This window comes from Podarcis muralis, chromosome 2, assembly GCF_964188315.1.
Source record: "Podarcis muralis chromosome 2, rPodMur119.hap1.1, whole genome shotgun sequence".
NCBI classification, from domain to species: Eukaryota; Metazoa; Chordata; class Lepidosauria; order Squamata; family Lacertidae; genus Podarcis; species Podarcis muralis.
Window position 1 is genome coordinate 55,784,667 of NC_135656.1, and position 19,672 is coordinate 55,804,338.

The 19,672-nt window shown below is 41.6% G+C and overlaps 1 protein-coding gene and 1 long non-coding RNA gene across 3 annotated transcripts in view; one reads left to right on the plus strand and one right to left on the minus strand.

The window, feature by feature from the left end:
• LOC144326969 (uncharacterized) lies at positions 1 to 3,000 on the plus strand. Its single transcript, XR_013391911.1, has 2 exons — positions 1 to 1,529; positions 1,900 to 3,000. It is a non-coding gene; the product is annotated as an uncharacterized LOC144326969 (long non-coding RNA).
• Positions 2,267 to 19,672, minus strand: part of LOC114591250 (organic cation/carnitine transporter 2) — a 25,941-nt gene continuing 8,535 nt past the window's right edge. Inside the window, exons 2-10 of one of the 2 annotated variants that reach the window (XM_028717988.2) lie at positions 16,068 to 16,171; positions 13,868 to 14,022; positions 12,064 to 12,235; positions 11,013 to 11,187; positions 8,503 to 8,603; positions 6,560 to 6,774; positions 5,025 to 5,207; positions 4,610 to 4,745; positions 2,267 to 3,594 (exon numbers count right to left, since the gene is read on the minus strand). In XM_028717988.2, the coding sequence (XP_028573821.2) occupies positions 3,507 to 3,594; positions 4,610 to 4,745; positions 5,025 to 5,207; positions 6,560 to 6,774; positions 8,503 to 8,603; positions 11,013 to 11,187; positions 12,064 to 12,235; positions 13,868 to 14,022; positions 16,068 to 16,171 (1,329 nt within the window). In that variant the 3' untranslated portion in view covers positions 2,267 to 3,506. The remainder of the gene's footprint in view (positions 3,595 to 4,609; positions 4,746 to 5,024; positions 5,208 to 6,559; positions 6,775 to 8,502; positions 8,604 to 11,012; positions 11,188 to 12,063; positions 12,236 to 13,867; positions 14,023 to 16,067; positions 16,172 to 19,672) is intronic. The other variant, XM_028717989.2, reaches the window with a different exon arrangement.

Below are 19,672 nucleotides of genomic sequence, written 5' to 3' on the forward strand. Positions count from 1 at the left end.
CGCTGAATGATAAAGCACTTCGCCTGCTGAAAACCCTCCAACGCCGCCATTAAGAAGCAGAGCCTCTCCTGATAATTAGAGCTTAATTGGACTGAAGTACAGGTGTGTGCTAGAAGATTTTAAGGTTTGAATTTGAGATAAGACTTCATTTGGTGCAAAAGATGTGTGTAGGGGGAGATGGGATCCTATGGTTTCTTTATTTAAAGTTTTCTTCTCTACATTTATGATTCGGCAACCGTCCTTGGAACGTTGGTTCAAATGATATTTGTACAAGTAAGGATGGAAGAAATGGGATTATAAATTTGGAATATAACATCAAATGGAACTGTGAGAGTAAAAAAAAAATGAAAAAAATGGAGGGAAGCTCTATTTTGCAAAAGGTTTATGATGGAAACTTAGAGCTGACTCTTCCCCATCCTTTATTATCTATGAAGTGAACTGAAGATAACTGGTTGTATATCTTCAGCTGGAAGGAAGGATGAAAAGAATCTGTGAGCTGTCAAGGAACTGATAAGGTTCTTTATTGAGTCATGTGCAGTTTGACGGACCACTCTTCTTCCCAGGCTGAGAGGAAAAATGGTGAAAACAGTTTATTTAGTGGGACAGAGTGACTTTTGCAGCTGTTGTTAAAAGTTCTTGGTGCAAAACAACAAAGCATGGGACAGAGCGATGGAGAAATTTCTGGAACAATGCAGTATCAGCTCTGCCCAAGGAATGACAGATAACAGCAACAATTGGGTGGGGGGGAGATAACATCTTACAAGGACTAGAAGAAATACCATGGACAGAATAGAACTGCCTTGGGCTCATGTGATGGCAATGGAAGAGCTTTGCTGGGAGGGCATCCCCACTTCCCTTCCTCTACCCGTGTCATGGAGGACAGTTCCTAGCCTCCCTCTCGCATCGTTGCTTAGCTGTGGCTTGGCTGCCACACTGTACAGCAAAGAACACAGTTTGTGTCTAGGAATGGAATCCAATGCCCGCTATATGAAGTCTCTACTTGCACCAAGTTCACTTTCCCCGGAAATCTTAACTTGCCTGCTACAGCTCAGGAATCTGCAAGAAGTCATTTTGTGGCATGAATGATACACTTGCCAAATATGTAGGTCCTCAGTGTAGGTCCTCAATTCTGCCAGGTTTTGTCCAATATCTCAGCCATCCATTCCATTATTTTTTTCTTTGAGAGTCATGTCATCAGCACTATATTCAGGAGTCTCCATTTGTGCCTCTTTTGAGGCTTTCTGAGTTGTGGGTATTGTTGTTTGTCCTTATAAAGAGCTGGCAGGCTATACCTCTGTTTTAATACTCTAACAAGTTTGAAACGTTAAGTACTCCAGAGGATGCTGGCCAGCTTGACTAGTCTGGAATCCTGGGTTTTTGCTGAAGGTGGGCCTGAAAAGGTTCCAGGTGAAGGCCAGATTGTTTCTGCAGGCTGAGGAGCTCCACAAACAACATCCTATATCACTTGCCATTGCCCCATCCTCCACAAGTGAAGGACTTGCAGTGACCTTCTGGGTACCATTCTGTAGGTAACGTTAAAAGGTAAAGGTACCCCTGCCCATACGGGCCAGTCTTGACAGACTCTAGGGTTGTGCGCCCATCTCACTCTATAGGCCGGGGGCCAGCGCTGTCCGCAGAAACTTCCGGGTCATGTGGCCAGCGTGACAAGCTGCATCTGGTGAGCCAGCGCAGCACACGGAACGCCGTTTACCTTCCCGCTGGTAAGCGGTCCCTATTTATCTACTTGCACCCGGGGGTGCTTTCGAACTGCTAGGTTGGCAGGCGCTGGGACCGAGCAACGGGAGCGCACCCCGCCGCGGGGATTCGAACCGCCGACCTTTCGATCGGCAAGTCCTAGGCGCTGAGGCTTTAACCCACAGCGCCACCCGCGTCCCGTAGGTAACGTTAACACTGGTGCAATTCCTATCTCCACAATAAAATAAGTATGGTAGGTAGCTGCTCTCTCTGGGATAAGAATGCCAGTTTTAAGAAAATCAGAAACTTGAGTGCTGGGAAATTTACAGTCTCCCTCACCATTTATTTTGGATACTTATACCCAAAAGGTACCAAAAATGGTTTACTGGCCCTGTATATGTTACCATCACATGGACAGCCCTACAGTAGGCATCAGTCAAAACTGGAGTGAGCAGCAGTTGGTAAGAACTGGGAAGAATTTTACATTCATAGGATAACTTTCACATAATATCACAATTTCTGGAATGTCTGCAAACAGCTGTGTTAACAGAAGTAAGTGCTGCCTAGCAACTCTGGTTATAAAAATCACATTTTATTTATATTAAGATATATATGTATCACCTTTCTGTCATTAAAAACCTCCGAGGCAGCTAACAAATTATTAAAACAATAATACAATATCATGTGACTTTATATCAAACTATTTAAAATGCACCATATTTGTATCATACTTTTTAAATTGTGTCATAATGTAAAGTAACAAACCTAATCAAGGTAACTCCTTCCCCAGTAATGGGTAGTGTTTCTTGGTAGACTTGACACAATTGCTCACATATGAGACTTGTTTTTATCGTTCATGATACTCATTTAAAATAATGCACTTTGTTCCCAAAAGGCAACAGTTATGTCTTTAAGCAAGCTGAAGGCACCTGACTGGTACATTTAGAGCAAGCTCTGTATTATAAAGTAACTTTATTACATACCTAGTATGTAACTGAAGACATTTCAGGCAGAGATAGGAAAAGACCAAATTATTTGGAAATACAGATATGTATTAGTTTCCAGTGCCTTTCAGAATTAGAGGCAAATTATAGAAAAATTGACTAATGGAACATTGAAAGAGATGCATTACAAATGCAATGTAATCCTTAAAAATTAATTATAAGCCTAAATAAGGCATCACTCTCAGATGTAAACAACTGCATCTAGTGGTTAATATTTAAAACTACCGGTACATCTGAAATAAGTAGGCTTGCAAGCAAAACTAGACTGCCAATGTTTTGCACATGAAAACCACCTCTCCATTTCTAAAACAGATGTTGATTTTTAAAAACCAGCATAAGCAGTGCATAAAATCATCTGTCTAGTATTTAGCATCCACATAATTTCAAGCTTCAGGTTTTCTGAACAGAAGCAGCATCCCAAGCTGGGTGACGACACTTAACAATATTTAAATTCAGTAACATGTTTCACCTTTTGCCATTGTGCACTGAATGAACCGAATAGTAAAGTCAGTCCATCTATCTAGAACTTCAAGCATGTTTTAATCTTACAAAAAGGACATTTGCCAACAGTCCTAATGGGAAACAGGCTTTCCCTGCCCCTACCTTTTCGGATATTGTTCCTTGTAACCCGTACAATTACTGGCAGAGATCCCACAGTGGGATATACAGTATCTACATTCACAAAAATGAATGTGCGTTTAATAAATAAGTTGATTATAGAAAAAGTGTTTCCATTAGTCCTTTCTGGAAGTAAATTGAAGGATATGTCTAGGTACTATTTAGTTCATAACAGGGTATGCAGATTGATCAGAAAGTCGTGCCTTTTATAATCACTGAATTTTCTTCATCATCCTTTAATGTCTTTTTGCTTTTAGATGTGTTTCTGTAATTAATTCTGTAAATAAATAGAAAGAAAAACAGGAAACAGTTAAAGCAAAAACTTGCATGATGCTGTCATACATTTCACATTTACATTCAAGGAAATGTCTCATTCAATAGGCAGATCTGTCATCTACATGTAAAACCAAACTTTGGCTTTGGTTAGCCCCACGGCCCAAAGAACATAGTATATTAATCAGACCTTTAATTTGTAAAAAGTACGCTTCAGCTGGCCACTTCATATGGAGCACCAATCCAGATTAGATTCTGACAACAGCTTCTTTCTGAAAATTGCCCTGCGCCCTGCCATGGCGATATTTACCCCCTAAATTGCTACTGCCAATTGCATCTCTGGAGGCAAATAGCATCAGGGGTGGGGGTGAATTTCCATTGGGAAACTGGAGAGGGGCTCTGACCCAGAGAGGGATCCAATCGCCTGCTTCTCCTTCATAATAAATTGGTTGGCTTGAGCGTATTTTTAAAATTAGAGTGTTTGGTTTGTATCTAAGAAGCTACAATAGAGACAAGTAATTAATATTTATCTAGCTGGCATACCACCCCAGTGTTTCTCAGGAATTAAGCCATCTGTTTTTCTTGTTTTCATTATATCTTGTTGAAACCTCTTTTTCAGATCTCCAAGCAACACTACTGACTGCTCTGTATACAGTGGTACCTTCAGGTTACATACGCTTCAGATTACAGACTCCACTAACCCAGAAATAGTGCTTCAGGTTAAGAACTTTGCTTCAGGATGAGAACAGAAATCGTGCTCTGGCGGCGCGGCAGCAGCAGGAGGCTAAAGTGGTGCTTCAGGTTAAGAACAGTTTCAGATTAAGAACGGACCTCCGGAACAAATTAAGTACTTAACCCGAGGTACCACTGTATACTGCTCTAATCCCTTCTATAATCTCTTCTATACTGTCCTAATCTCTTCTATAATTTGATTCCCAACATTTTTACAGCATGATCCACAATGATACTGGCTGCAATCCCTGTTTGTTTAAATAATGGATGAAATGGTTTCTCCTTACCCTTTAACTCTTAGCATCTGTTCAATGGTATCTGGGAGAGGCATGCCGTAACTTTCCGGAAGAAACAGGGTGACAATTCCTGCTAGCACTGTCAAGCTTCCCATTAGAATGTAGGGAAGAAATCTATCATAAGCACCTGGTAGGAAGCACAGGGGGGGGGGGAGGGAAGTAATAAGTAGTTATTGTCACGATGTTTTGCACAGACCAGTTCTTTGCAAACTGTGTTCTGAGGACTTCTAAGGTTGCTTGGAAGCTTATCTGGAGCCTCTCAACACAAAGATCTGTTAATGGTACATCAACTTTGCCCGTACTATTCATTGTACCCTGCAATAATACTGAACTGAGTGGCTTGTAGCACTAAAAGGGAGAGTAGTGGTATTTTGCCTGGCAGAAAATAAGATAGCTGGGAACTTACCAAGATATACAAAGTAAGGCGAGAGGATGCTGCCAAATCTGGAGGCCATTGAACTGGCACCAACTCCCATGTTCCTCACAACCGTTGGGTAGAGCTCAGCAGTGTAGACATAAACCATTGAGAACGAGGCTGTGATCCCAAACTTTCCAATCATCACCAGCGTAATGGAGAACACAGTGAGGTCTACAAATGAGAATCAAGCTATGTGTCACTGAAGTTTATCTGCCTTCTGCCATTCACTTTATCTTACTTCTTTTAAACCTGCCTGTTGTAATGGATAGAGTGTCAGACTACGACTTGAGAAACCAGGGTTCGAATCCCGACTTAGCCGAGAAGCTCACTGGGTGACCTTGTGCCAGGCACTTTGTCTCAGCCTAACCTACCTCACAGACTTGTTGTGAAGACAAAACTGGGTTGGGTTGGGTTGGGTTGGAGAACCATGTACACCACCTTGAGCTCCTTGGAGGAAAAAGTGGTCCATATATGTACCGTATTTTTCGCCCTATAGGACATACTTTTCCCCCCTCCAAAAATGAAGGGGAAATCTGTGTGCGTCCTATGGGGCGAATGCAGGCTTTCGCTGAAGCTTGGAGAGCGAGAGGGGTCAGTGCGCACCGACCCCTCTTGCTCTCCAGGCTTCAGGAAGCTATCAGCAAGCCTGGGGAGCCCGTGGGAGTTCCCGCAGGGCTCCCTAGGCTGCGGATAGCAGCCTGCTGCACGGAGTGCGGGGATCGCTGAAGCAGAGTGCCCTGCACTTCGGGCTGACATTGGGCAGCCCCACAAGCTCGGGGGACAGCGGGGAGGTGGAGCACCACCATCCCGATGTTCCCTGACCTGGTTTGGATTCCCCGACCTGGTTTTGGGGGGGAAATAAAGGAATTTCCCCCCCTTTATTTCCCCCCAAAAAAACTAGGTGCATCCTATGGGTCGGTGCGTCCTATGGGACGAAAAGTACGGTAATAAATAAATAGATTCACAAAGACTAGTCATGTTAGTCTGTTGCAACAAAAAGCCAAAATCAAAACCTAGACTATGAATCACACGGCACTTCAAAAAGAATATCCAATATATTGTTCTTTTCAAAAGCTGATATCACAATGTGAAGTGGCTGATAGAACAACCCCACCCCAAATAAAAAGATTGTCAGATTAGTGTTCAGTTGCTGGTATAATAGGAACAAATGAGAGAGCTCATTTATTTATGTACAAACTTTGTATGCCATGCCATGTTATAATGGTCCCTGGGAGACTGACAAGAAATAAGTGTAAAAACAGTTTAAATACAGAATCAAACATAAAACCCCCAAATCTGACAGCATATTCTCAGCACTGTAAGCTCCCTTTCTGTCTTATATTGGTCTTCAGATATAATGAACAGAAGCAGAATAGGCTTCTATTTTAAACTGTGCACTAATGGACAAGTACAGTCACCCGCTCACTATTCTACCTGTAATGCCCACAGTTCAACCTGCTTGACCTTGTGGATTATATCTACAAAAGTAAGGGGAAAGTTCACATCAAGTAAAATGTTCTTACATGCAGGTACCAACTGAATGAAGAGAAGGACACATCCTCCTAAGAACAAGACTCCTGCCATTGAATACCGCCGGGGAAGATAATGGAGGAGCAGCCAAGAGATGGTGTAAGCTGGGACTTCGATGATTGCCGAAAGGAAGCAATTGAGATAGATGTCTCCGTGCAGGTTAGGGGTGTCCAGAGAGAGGCCAAAGTAGCCAATGGAAATGACCATCCTGAAAGACAGAGCTATATTGTAATAAATATTCGGGGGCCTCAGAATAAGTGCTGCATTGGACTAGGCTTTGAAAATTATGTTTTGTTTTATTTAGCAAGATTTATACACTGCCTAATAAAAAAGAAATAAATCTCTGAGCGGTTTGCATAAAATGGTATCAAATGTTCATTAATAAAATAAAACTGGCTTTAAAAACATAATGAAATCATCAAAATAATGATAAAATCAACAGATTTTAAAAAGAAACGCACATACATTTACACATGATAGCAAGTGTTCCCAAGTAGAAAGAAATGCATTGTCTCCATTTGTTGGCGTTCACATTACTGTCCAGTCCCAACTGCATTAATCCCAGGGGCTCAGACACCTTGCTAGGGTAATGGCTCATTCACAGCGTGGAGGGAACATGTCCTTCCTCTCCTCTCCACACTCTAAGTGGCATGAGAAGGGGACACCCAACAGAGGTCTGGATCTGTAGTAATCTGATCAGGCATAAGAATTGCATTAATTAGACCTCCTGGCAGTTTGCTCATTTCAAATGTTACTTTAGTTGTGTTGTGAAGAGCATGGGTACACATACCAGTTCCACCACTGACCTCTCTTAAGGTACCTGAACTAAAGGGATTCTTAGACCTCGCACACAGGATCTGCAGCTTCACATGTTACCAGACTGCACCACTTTTGATTGCAGGTGGGGAACACAGTCTCTGAATGCTCCCTCATGTACAAATCTCCTTATATATTCAAAATGCAAATCAAGGAGGTGGAGCCCATAAATGTCCCCCTGACATCTTAGTTTTATATATGAATATATATATTTTTAATGTGGATGTGAATTTAAACTTGCCATTGGAAGTAAAACAACAGCAGACAAATTATGTGAAGCTAGTTAGGACAGCATAGCGTCCAACTCCAAAACAGCAGGATTTCTCTGCTGCAGTAAACACACAAAAAACCAAGGTGAGTGAATCTTTGATAGATATTCTCAAAGCAAATGCTAGCTGGAATAATAGAGAAGAGTTTGGGATTTAGACTGGAGCAGAGACATTTCAATATGCTGCTATGTGAAATGCCACACACACACATTTATACGGAAATAATGTTATGCAATGTGGCTCCTGGGTGTTTATAGGTGTGTGATTACGGCCGCAGTCTCAGCTACTGTGAATCAACCTGGTTTCCTCAAAATGTTTTGGACCACAACTCCCATCAGCTCCAGGAAGCATGGCCAGTAGTCAGGGATGATTGGAGTTGCAGTCCCCAAGACATTTGGAGGGCACCAGCTTGGGGGAAGCTGCTCTGAATTAGCTGTCTCATAAGGAGAGGAAGGGACTTGGGTGGCGCTGTGGGTTAAAGCCTCAGCGCCTAGGACTTGCCGATCGAAAGGTCGGCGGTTCGAATCCCTGCGGCGGGGTGCGCTCCCGTCGTTCGGTCCCAGTGCCTGCCAACCTAGCAGTTCAAAAGCACCTTCGGGTGCAAGTAGATAAATAGGGACCGCTTACCAGCGGGAAGGTAAACGCCGTTCCGTGTGCTGCGCTGGCTCGCCAGATGCAGCAATGTCACGCTGGCCACGTGACCCGGAAGTGTCTTCGGACAGCGCTGGCCCCCGGCCTCTTAAGTGAGATGGGCGCACAACCCCAGAGTCTGTCAAGACTGGCCCGTACGGGCAGGGGTACCTTTACCTTTAAGGAGAGGAAAGCTTTGTGTCTGTTCATCAACTGCTTACCATAAAATCACACACATGATAGTGATCGATCGGATATTCTGGGTCCTCACTAGGTCCAGAATGCTGTATGACCGCTGGTCTTGGGAATTCACATCTTGTAGCTATAGACAAAAATTACAGATGCACACATGAAAACCTGTTTTCTTTCTCTAAAATTAAGTGGCATTTCATTCAGCAGGAAATTTCAGTTGCATGTTCAAGGTAAATAAGGAACCTTTGCTATTAAGTGCTGTTGTTTAAATATATATATATATGGGTGATGATTCAGTGCAGAAGTGGCCACTGCTAATTGTTTCCGAATACAACTAATATCAATATGCTGTTATTATACTGCATCATAGAAATCCAAATTTTGGAGGGAAATGGGGAGAAAAAAATGAACTTAGCAAATGATGATATAGTTTCAATGAAAATACTCAACTGCACTTAATGTTAACCCAATCATGTGACTCCAAAGGGACTATGTAAAGTAATAATAATAATATTATAATATTTTTTATTTATATGCTGCCCATCTGACTGGGTTGCTTGAGCCACTCTGGGCTCCCAACAAAAAATAGTAAAAACACAACACAACATCACATACTAAAAACTTCCCTGAACAGGGCTGCCTTCAGTTGTAAATATATATTTAGTAAAACTAAATATAGCAATTACAATTTCAACTTAATTCTATTTTAATGTAAAGTCATGGGTGCGTATTTTTTTTTAAAGAACACTGTTGCCTTGTTCTCTTGTACTGTTATCCTGAAGCTTTAGATTTTTGCTGACATTTCTTTTTGATCCAAAAATAAATCAATTAGATGACATCTCATGTACTATGCCAAAAATCCAGAGTATTCACAGGCAGGAGCCAGCAGGAGGGTCAGTGTGAGTTTTCAGGCACATGTCAGCTGCCTTATTAAAAACCACTTGCCATGTTTGGGTTGGAAGATGAACTGCCAATTATTTGTCTGGGGGATTCCTCTAATGAGAAGTTCAAACCATGACCCTAACTGCAAATTACTGTGTAAAACAATCCAGCAATTTCAATAAAAGCTAACAGCATGACATCATGTGCACATGGAATGGATGTGAAAGCTTTGTTGCCTTGTGTGGGTAGCTCCTCTGAGCCACTCCCTGCAAATAAAAGGCTGGAGGTTGTATGCTCCAGAACGAGAGCAGCAAAGAGGGCACTCAAAAGATCCAAAACCGTCTCACAGTAAAGTATGAAGAACTCCCTATCAGATTCACCCCAGAAGAGTCCGAAGAAATGATTAGTGGTATTTGAGTCCCAGCGTAACATGGACATGGTACAACTGCTGATGTTATGGGCAGTAACTAAGAACAGCTTCATTTCACTCAGGACATCAAAACATAATGGACTCTTCACTGGGAAGAATTTACATTTTTGCAGAACAGGATTGTGAGGAGGCACTGGTGAGTCCTTGCAGGAAGTTTCTGCAGCAATAAACAAGGTCTGGCTGAAGAACACATCTCCTCTCTCAGCATGTAGAAATGAACCAGAAATCCTGAGAGGGAAGTGCGAGTCTGAGGGCGACAGAAATTGAGGAAGAGAACAGAAGAAGAGGTGGCTGCAGAAAATGTCCCATGGTGCTTGGTACTTATTATAGAGCCACAGTTCATGGCTAATAGGCAAGGAAGAGGGTGGTTGCCTCTACCTCAATGCTGTAGATGCTAAGAATGGTGACTGGCTAAGCGGGAGGGTGGCAGCCTCATTTCCTAACAGTTAAAAGGAATGTTGGTGGGGTGGACACAGGAGGGTGGTATTGAGGGAAGGAGCGCTAGTAATTTTTGTGTTAATTATGTACAGGGAGAAGGCTAGGAGAAGGATGGGGGGGTACCTAGGCACAGGAAGAGAGGAGAAGCCGATAGAAAGGATGAAGCTGGCTCCTGAGTTCTGAGAACCAAGGGCCTACCAGATCTGTTCTGAAGCAAGAATCTCCTGGCATCCTGAGGAATCTCAAGCAGGGTGGGTTACAGGGGAGAAAAGTCCACTGTGATGTGTAACAATTACTGTGAGTTGTATGTTGTTGAAAAAATGCAATATCCCTGAAACAGGGAAGATAAATACAAAAAAAACCTGTTGTACTATAAACAGATAATCTAAAAAGGTCCTAGCTTAACATATATGCCAGCCTAACATAAAGAATAAGTAGAGTGCTGCATTTTAAAGGAGTTGAGAAACAAATTCAGGATGTTGCCAAATCATTAGTTATAGGATTGCATCCAATATTAACCCTACTCAGAGTAGACAGTTACTAAGACATTATTAATGGAGGTCCATTAATTTAAATGGGTCCACTCTTAAGTCAAACTTAGTTGGATTCAACCCACAGTATAAAATGCTCTTCATATAACATTAAACAGGTTGAAAATGATTGCATATAGATAGGTTCATTACTGGAGAGCTAGATTTCATCTCATCAAGCAGAACATTTTAATGGGCACTGCCATATCCAGACACTGGGAAGAAAATGTAAACAGATGCCACACATGGGCAGGTCTACCTCAATGAGGTCAAATATTACATCTGGAGCAGCAACATGGTTCATTTCTGCAGCTTTCCGAATGATGTCTTCTGCTTCTTTAATCTTGCCTTGGGACAGCAGCCATCGAGGTGATTCTGGAATGAACCTGTGATGTTTCAACGTAACTTCAACAGAACAGCCAGGGTTGTTAAGCCTACATCCCAAACCACCATGGTCAAAAAGACTTTAACTTCAATGCTATCCTCTGTCCTCCTTGCATAGAAATACAATGTTGAAGAGCCAGTGTATAAACAGAGCAAGATTAGGGTCATTAAGCTATATGAAAAGGAGCAATTTATTCTATGCATATGAATGGGCTTTTGGCAGAGGTTACAGGAAGCAACAACCCTGCTAATTCTAACATGTGACTATACATTAAATAACCTAGCAACATAAAAGTGTGTGTGTGTATTATACATGTTAGTGAAGTCGTTTCTACGAGTGGCAATAACACATTTCAGCAAGTCTCCCAAAAACAACTCTTAGGGTTCTTGGAGAAAAAACAGAAATTAAAATTCTTAGGATCTGAAATGTGATGAATTAAAAGAAGTTAAAGACTAAACTGTATGACAACATGCACCTTTGGTTTTAACTCTTTGGTTTCACATTGCATCCTGTTTCTCCTTCCACCTTACCTGGGAGCATGGGGCCCAGACTGACTCCAGCTGTTGAACAGACACTTGGACTGGGAGTTTTGCTGGGGAGATTGTTGCTGCTATTGATATTAATTTTTTGTATCTTTATTTCAGATCTTACGATTTCTGTGGAAATTGTTCAGTTTGGTTGTATATTTTTTATGTTTTATTCATTATTTCCCACTACTTCTGTTATGTCGGAACTGTGCATTTTATCATGTTGTAAGCTGCCTCAGCACAGTTTGAACTATGGAAAGGACATACAGTATACGAATAAAATGATGTATGTATGTAATTTGGAAAAAATTAAATCAACTGAGGGTGCCCCCAGTAAAGGCATTAGCTAGCACTAGCTAGCTTCCAAAATGTGAACATTTTATTTAAAATACACTTACCACCACAGTGGAACGTACAGCAGGCCAGGTACAGTGAGAGCCACTAGCAGCATCCGCCAGTCTCTGATGAAGTAAGCGCACAGTGGCAGCAGCATGTAGCCAAACGCATAAAATATGCAAACGCCTAATGTGCAGTAGATAATACGGACTGATTTGCCAAGTATTTCTGTGCCTGTTCAAAACAAGGGAGTGTTGATTAGCCTTTTAACTTTTAAAAAGCCCTCTTGTTTTACCCAAATGTGTTTGGGAAACATTTTAAAAAGCCCAGTGCATCTTCCTTAGATTTAAGATATGCCTCTACTTCTGTCCCTGATCCTGCATAAAGAAGAGTATTTAGATTGATAGTGATGAGTGAGTTCCTCGTGATCAAGCATTTTGCGGTATATGATAGTACATAATATTCTGGGTTAAGAGGATGTAATATATTGAAATACAGTTCAAAGAGACAGTCTAGCCTTCACATAAGATACTTATTAACTCTCTAATGGCCACTGGATGCAAGACCAAATGAATTGTTAGCAAAGAACTCACACTCTAATCACTCTAAACGCCCTCCCATCAGATGTCAAAGCGATAAACAACTACCTGACATTCAGAAGACATCTGTTCAGGGAAGTTTTTAATATGTGACATTTTAGTTTATTTTTTATCTTTGCTGGAAGCCGCCCAGAGTGGCTGGGGAAACCCAGCCAGATGGGCAGGGTACTAATAATAATAATAATAATAATAATAATAATAATAATAATCTTTGCCAGTACTTCAAGCTAGTATATTCATTCAGTTAGAAAGAAATAGATGTGTGAATGCCTCATTGACATCTTTCCAGTAAAAAATAAAAAGGCACTGGGGATGCAGTCATACCTTTATAACGTAATACTTAATTTGACCCTTACGCTGCTTAAATCCCATTCAATTCTACAGCATGAAAGACTGACGCCACAGGACAAAACGCACAATTAGCTTATGGGAAGACTGCTATAGGTTTAATAAAACCCTGTCTTCTCTATCTGTTCAATGTGTATGTTGGGCTATTACGAAGACTGGAAGGTCTGCACACCCTAACATCTTCCACCGCAGACTCGTTGCCATTTCAGTTTGGTAACTCAGAGCTTGAGTGTCTTACACGGAGTGAAGAGAATGAGCTGGATGGGGAAACATGTACAGCAGGCTGGTCCACTGTCCATCAGACCTTGTGGTGGGCCGGAGTAGCAGCACGGGGGGGGGGGGGGTAGCTAGAAGAAGAGGCAAGGGGGACAAGTAGTCCTCCTCCCCACCCCCCAGCCCCAGCCGCTGCACTTACCTTTCCAGGGGCTGCCACCACGGCTGCTGCTTCTGCTTCGCGTGGGTAGGCAGAGCGAGCTTGTCCGCTCCACTCTCTGGCCCACAGGAGCACCAGGGTGGCGACAGTGACGGGAGGAAGAGGCTGAGCAGTGGCAGCTCTACCAATCAAATGCCACGGAATGGGGACATCTCTGCCAATCAAACGCCGCAGAGGTAAACCAGGCGCAGTGTCTGAGTGGCAGAGCCGCCGCTGGTCAGCCTCTTCCTCCTGTTGCCATCACCGGGAGTATCAGCTTTGCGGCACGGGCTGGATTTAGAACCCAGGTGGGCTTGATCTGGCCCAGGAACCGTAGTTTGCCGACCCCTGGTGTACAGCTTGCCCAATCTTTATAATGGCTTAGCATGCACTGGGAGAGGGAGGAATGTATTGTGGGAGGAGGAAGAGCCCAAACATAACATCACCCATTGAGAAAGTTGGCAACAATACTGAGAATTCATACTCTGCTTAAAGACTGTTACTTACCAAGTACAAATGCTGCCACATAATTAGAGATCTGCCCTATTCCAACTATGAGAAACAAGATGGAAAACATCTCCCAGGTTGTTGACAAGATCTGGAGGAAGCTAAAGCCAGTCTGGACTCCCATTGTGACAAACAGCACATTTTTCCTTCCAAACCTACCATGGGACAAAGATAAATAAAAGTCATGTTAGTTCATGAAACATTAAAATAGTAGAAATCTAGGGTCTGGGGTGTATATTTGTGGGGATTAATATCTATTAACTTTAATGGGGGTCCTCTTGATCACATCTCCCTTAGCCTTGTTTTCTCTCTACATCAGGAGTACCCAAACTGGTGCCTTCCAGATGTTGCTGAAATGCAAGTCCCATAATCTTTGACTACTGGCCACATTAGCTGGGGCTGATGGGAACCGTAGGTTGATGGGGACCCTTTCCCCTACTGGAGATAGTATGCCCTTCAATACCAGTTACTGGGAGTGGGGAGAATGATGTTGTACTCAGGTCCACTCAGTGGGCTACACATAGACACCAGGTTGACCACTGTTAGAAGAGATTGCTAGACTAGGTTGGCCTTTGGCCTGATCCATCAGGGTTCTTCTTATGTTCTTAAAGAGAACCAAAACTTTTCTGTGGGTTGGAAACAGAGGAAGTTTTTCTGGATTCAAACTTTTGTTCCTATTACTTTAAACTGCTGTACTGGGGATCCAAGTTTGAGAAACACTGTGGCTTGTGCCACGATAAAGAAGCCACTTGTAAGGTAGGCTGGCACTAGAGTAAAAATCCAATAATTGTCATCTGCCCAATGTATTCAATGTTTACTTTGCATTTCAGTTGTGATATGAATTATGACTTCTTGCTTTTATTTTTAAACAAAGCATGGCTATTTTGATGTGTTTTCTGTGATTATTTAAACATATGCAGGTGTTTCAAATTACTGCTTTAAAGGTTATGGATAAATTCTTACATTTTCAGTAAACATTTATCTCCAAAGGGAAACATTTTATTTTTAGCCAAATTTGCCCTGCTTTTTAAACACGATGGACAACTCAAACAGAATAAGGATATGATGTTTTTACATTGTTGCTGTTCTTGAGTAGTTCTTTTATGATGTATCTTGTTATCAAGTGATTTTTAACAGGTTGTGAGAGTGAACTGGATTGGGATGAAAAATGGGAGTGACAGTTGCACCGTATGTACTCCAAACAGAAAATTGTGTTGTCTATGCAGATACTAAGTTGCATTATTACATTTTATTGTTCAAGGGGAATATCACTTTATGCTGTGTTTTATGTCCTGCCTGGCCCCTTGAAAAAAAGGTGTAGAATTTAAACTGAGGTTCAGGCATGAAAAGTACAATTGTATCCTAAATATATTCAGTACATAACATCCAGTTTCATTTTCATCAGAGCTACTGCATTACATACATACCATACATACACAGAGATATCTAAGCAGGTAAGTTAAGCCAAAGGTTGGCCATAGAACACATCACAATGAAATTTTGTTTTACTTATTTCATAATGTCAAAATGGCATCATTCATAGTTGTGAAAAGCATATCTGAACGATAAAGGAAAATATCAAAGATAGTAGTTTCTGTTGTGCTGGCAGCTTAAATTGATGGCTATTTTGATTATTTAAGATTGCTCAAGGGTGGAAAGATGGCATCACTCAAATTATTGTTTGATATACTACTGTAAATACAAAATTTGTTGAAATACCTCATGCTTAACTGAAACGAAAAAAGTTATGGGAAGCATGTTGCGCTCTCAAAGTCCATCACAGATCGGGCAATTATGGCAAGAAGAACCAAGTATTTTGGTGTTACCTATTTAGAAACCAGCTAATTCATTACAGTTGAAAAATAAATCCACTGCAATGCAGAAACTTAGCTCTAACTGCATTTTAAAAGGTTGTGTCTAAAAAAAAACATAAAACCATTAATATATACAGTGGTACCTCGGGTTAAGTACTTAATTCGTTCCGGAGGTCCGAACTTAACATGAAACTGTTCTTAACCTGAAGCACCACTTTAGCTAATGGGGCCTCCTGCTGCTGCCGCACTGCCGGAGCACAATTTCTGTTCTCATCCTAAAGCAAAGTTCTTAACCTGAAGCACTATTTCTGGGTTAGCGGAGTCTGTAACCTGAAGCGTATGTAACCTGAAGCGTATGTAACCCGAGGTACTACTGTACACTTTACCTGTCTGAGAGTTGTCCAGATACGAAGGAGCCAATCAGTACGCCCACAAAGAACAAAGAGGTAGTTAGAGGTGCTTTCCAGTCGTTTTCACACACAAGATCCCACTGTAAGAGAGAGATAGAGTTTTAATATTTTTGGCATGCATGTAATATATATGGCCCATTTTCTACAATAACCAAACAGTAACCTACCAGATTACTACTAGAATGGACTTTTTAAATTTAAGAAGTACCTTTATGTGTAAATCAGAATTCAATGCTGATTGAATCTAAAATCTCTTACACCAAATGCCTGTTTGGTCTGTCTGTTGAGGCCTTAGGTCAGGGGTCAGCAAACGTCTTCAGCAGGGGGCCAGGTCCACTGTCCCTCAGACCTTGTGGGGGGCCGGATTATATTTGGGGGGGGGGAAGAAAAAAAGAACGAATTCCTATGCCCCACAAATAACCCAGAGATGCATTTTAAATAAAAACACACATTCTACTCATGTAAAAACACGCTGCTTCCCGGACTGTCCATGGGCCGGATTTAGAAAGCAACTGGACCAGCTCCGGCTCCCAGGCCTTAGGTTGCCTACCCATGCCTTAGGTTAAACCATCAAGGAACAAGGCTCTACAGATGCTGAACTACAGAGCTAAATTCTTAGCATAGGGTGATTCAGTTAAAAATGAGTGGAATTTAAAGGAATTTTTTGTTTAAATTTGAATGTTGCATTGTTGACAATATATTCCTAGATACACAAGCAAGCGCAATGCCTTGGATCCTAAGTTGTTCCTCCATTCATGAAAAGGGGAGGTCAACTGCTGCCAACTCACACTGCACCACAGTATCACACATTATTTTCAAGGGTTTCCCCAATCCCTAGGAGCAGATTTTCAGGGAATGCAGAGGGAAGGTGAGAGGTGTGAAAGCCCTGTTCTGTGAACAAAAACTCTGTTATATTCATGTAAGAGTTGTTAGGATCCGAGCCAGTGAGTATGTTGTTGTTTTTTTTAGTAATGTGCACATTTTCCTAAGAACAGTTGAAAACAGACTGTCAGAACAGCAGAGTCTGAGACCAATGCTTAACACTTTAGGGCAAGGGTGACCAACCTGCAGCCCTCCTAGACAATATGGTGAATGGTCAGAGATGAAGGAAGCTGGAGTCCCAACAATATCTGGAGAGCCACAGAATATACACCTCTGCTTTAGGAGGTGCAAATTATGGTTGAGTTTTCACCCCCTGCTCACCAAGTTGCAACTCTCTGGTAGAAAATGAACACTGGATTTTTCCCGAGGCACATAGAAGTGCTTCTTGAATTGTAGCCCACAGAACATACTTTTGTTACAGCTTCGAATTGCTTTTTTACACCTTATCTATATTGACTTTGCCGCGTGCAAAGGCCTTCCAATCTGCATCAGTAAGACATCTGCCCTGAAATTGGAGGGGAATCAGCGTTAAATGCCACCCAAAGTTGTGTTTGCACAGGTGAGACTGTGCTGTTTCCGTGTAAGCTTAGCATGTATTTAGCTCAACAGCAGTTAGAATTGCAGTGTAGCCTAGTAGCATTACTTGGGACAGATTCAGAACTGAATATAGCAAATCAACTCAGGCAAGAGCTATTTTCATTCTCCGATACCTTTTCGGCAAGGTTATTGAAGTTCACAGAGCTAGGCTGCAGGTCTCACATAATGCTAAATGTAATGCCATTTCTTATACTGAGCATGTAACATCATTAGCAGTAGAAAAATATATACCTGACTACTTTTACCTGACCTTCACATACTAGTCTATTCCCTGCCACCGAGATAATTCAGATGATGAAATCCACTCAAAGTTGCCAAAGGCATGTCAAATCCTAACAATCACAAGAGCTACTACTATTATATCAGGCCAGATAGTGCATAAAACATTGTCAGAGAGGATTAGAAAGGTCTGTGTTGCGCATGATGATAATGCTTTATCTGCAAGGTGTGACACAGAAAGTCATTCACCATGTGGTGTCCTCTTAATTACGTATCTCAGGGCACTCCACTTAAGATGAAAGACAAATTTCATAACGTAGACTGACAATGTGGGATAGTAGAAGGCCATCAAAATGGGGTTCAACGAGATAAAAACAAAACACAACAATACAAATTCTAAAATCAATTACCGTAAATAATAATAATAATAATAATAATAATAATAATAATAATAATTTCTTTATATCCTGCCCATCTGGCTGGGTTTCCCCAGCCACTCTGGGCGGCTCCCAACAGAGTATTAAAAATAGAATCAAACATTAAAAACTTCCCTAAACAGGGCTACAAACTCTAAAAACAGCAAAACCATTAATACAAGTGTACAATTTATATTTAAGAAATGATTGAGTCACATCTCAGGGAAAGCCTTCTTAAACAAAAATGCATTTAATAGGTGCCTAAACTTCATGACACTGAGTGCCAATCAAATATTGGCTGGTAACTGATTCCAGGGGGCTGGAGCTGCAACACTAAAATACCTCTTTCTAGAACAAGCACAGCTCCTGGGCATGCAGTACTCTTAGCAGTGCCCCATCTAAAGAACACACTTGCCAGACAGGGATATATAGAGTGAGGTGGTTACTTAGGTAACCTGGTCCCAAATTGTTTAGGGCTTTAAATGCTACAAACAAAATACTGAACTACACCCAGTGGCATACCAGCAGTCAGAGCAGTTCCCTCAACAGGGGTGTTATTTTTATCTATTTTATTTATTTATTTCACAAAATTTGTATGCTGCTTGATTGTTAAAAACAACAAAACACGCTCAAGGCAGATCACAAAACAATAAAATCAAGAAAAATATACAATATATTAAAACATACAAAAAGTTAAAATATGAAAACAGATTAAAATTCACACCAGCATTTCTAAGCATCTGTGTAGGCTTGCCTAAACAAGAATACAGTGAAGTCACACATGCTTGAGATCAATAGGCAGGGAGTTCCAAAGTCTAGATGCTGTCAAACTAAATGACTGAGTTCTTACAAATGCAGAATGGTTATTATGCGGCACCTGTGGTAGTGCCAATTCCCCCAATCGAAGTGGTCAAGTGGGCACATATGGGGTAAGGCAATCTTGTAGGTGAACTTGTCCCAAGTTATTAAGGGTTAGATGATGTTGTCCCCAGTCAACAACCTAGCTGCAGCTTCCAGGTTAAACCCAAGGGAAGCCCCACACAGAGCACAATGTAGCACTCCAGTCAAGGGGTCACCAGTGCCAAGACCACAGTAGCCAAGCTATTGGGTGTATTAACTATGGGCATCTTGCAACTCCACGGATTGCATTACACAAACAGGTTTTCCACAGGGGCTATGGTCAAAAATTTCTCATTCTATAAATTAACAGAATGGGCTGCATCACTTTTGCCTTGGACTGGAAAGTTACAGAAGCACTGTGGCACAGCACTGGTCTGATGTGTAGGGCATCTCCTGAAGGAGACCTATTTCTCAGGTTACAAAACTTGCAGGCCCGGCATAGCAGAATGTGGCCTTGATATTAACAAACGTTTCCATAGTGCAGCTCTTATAAACATAGTATCAAGAATGGCCTCCGAATATTCAATTCCACCCTGATGACATAAACATGGTTATCTTGAATATCAT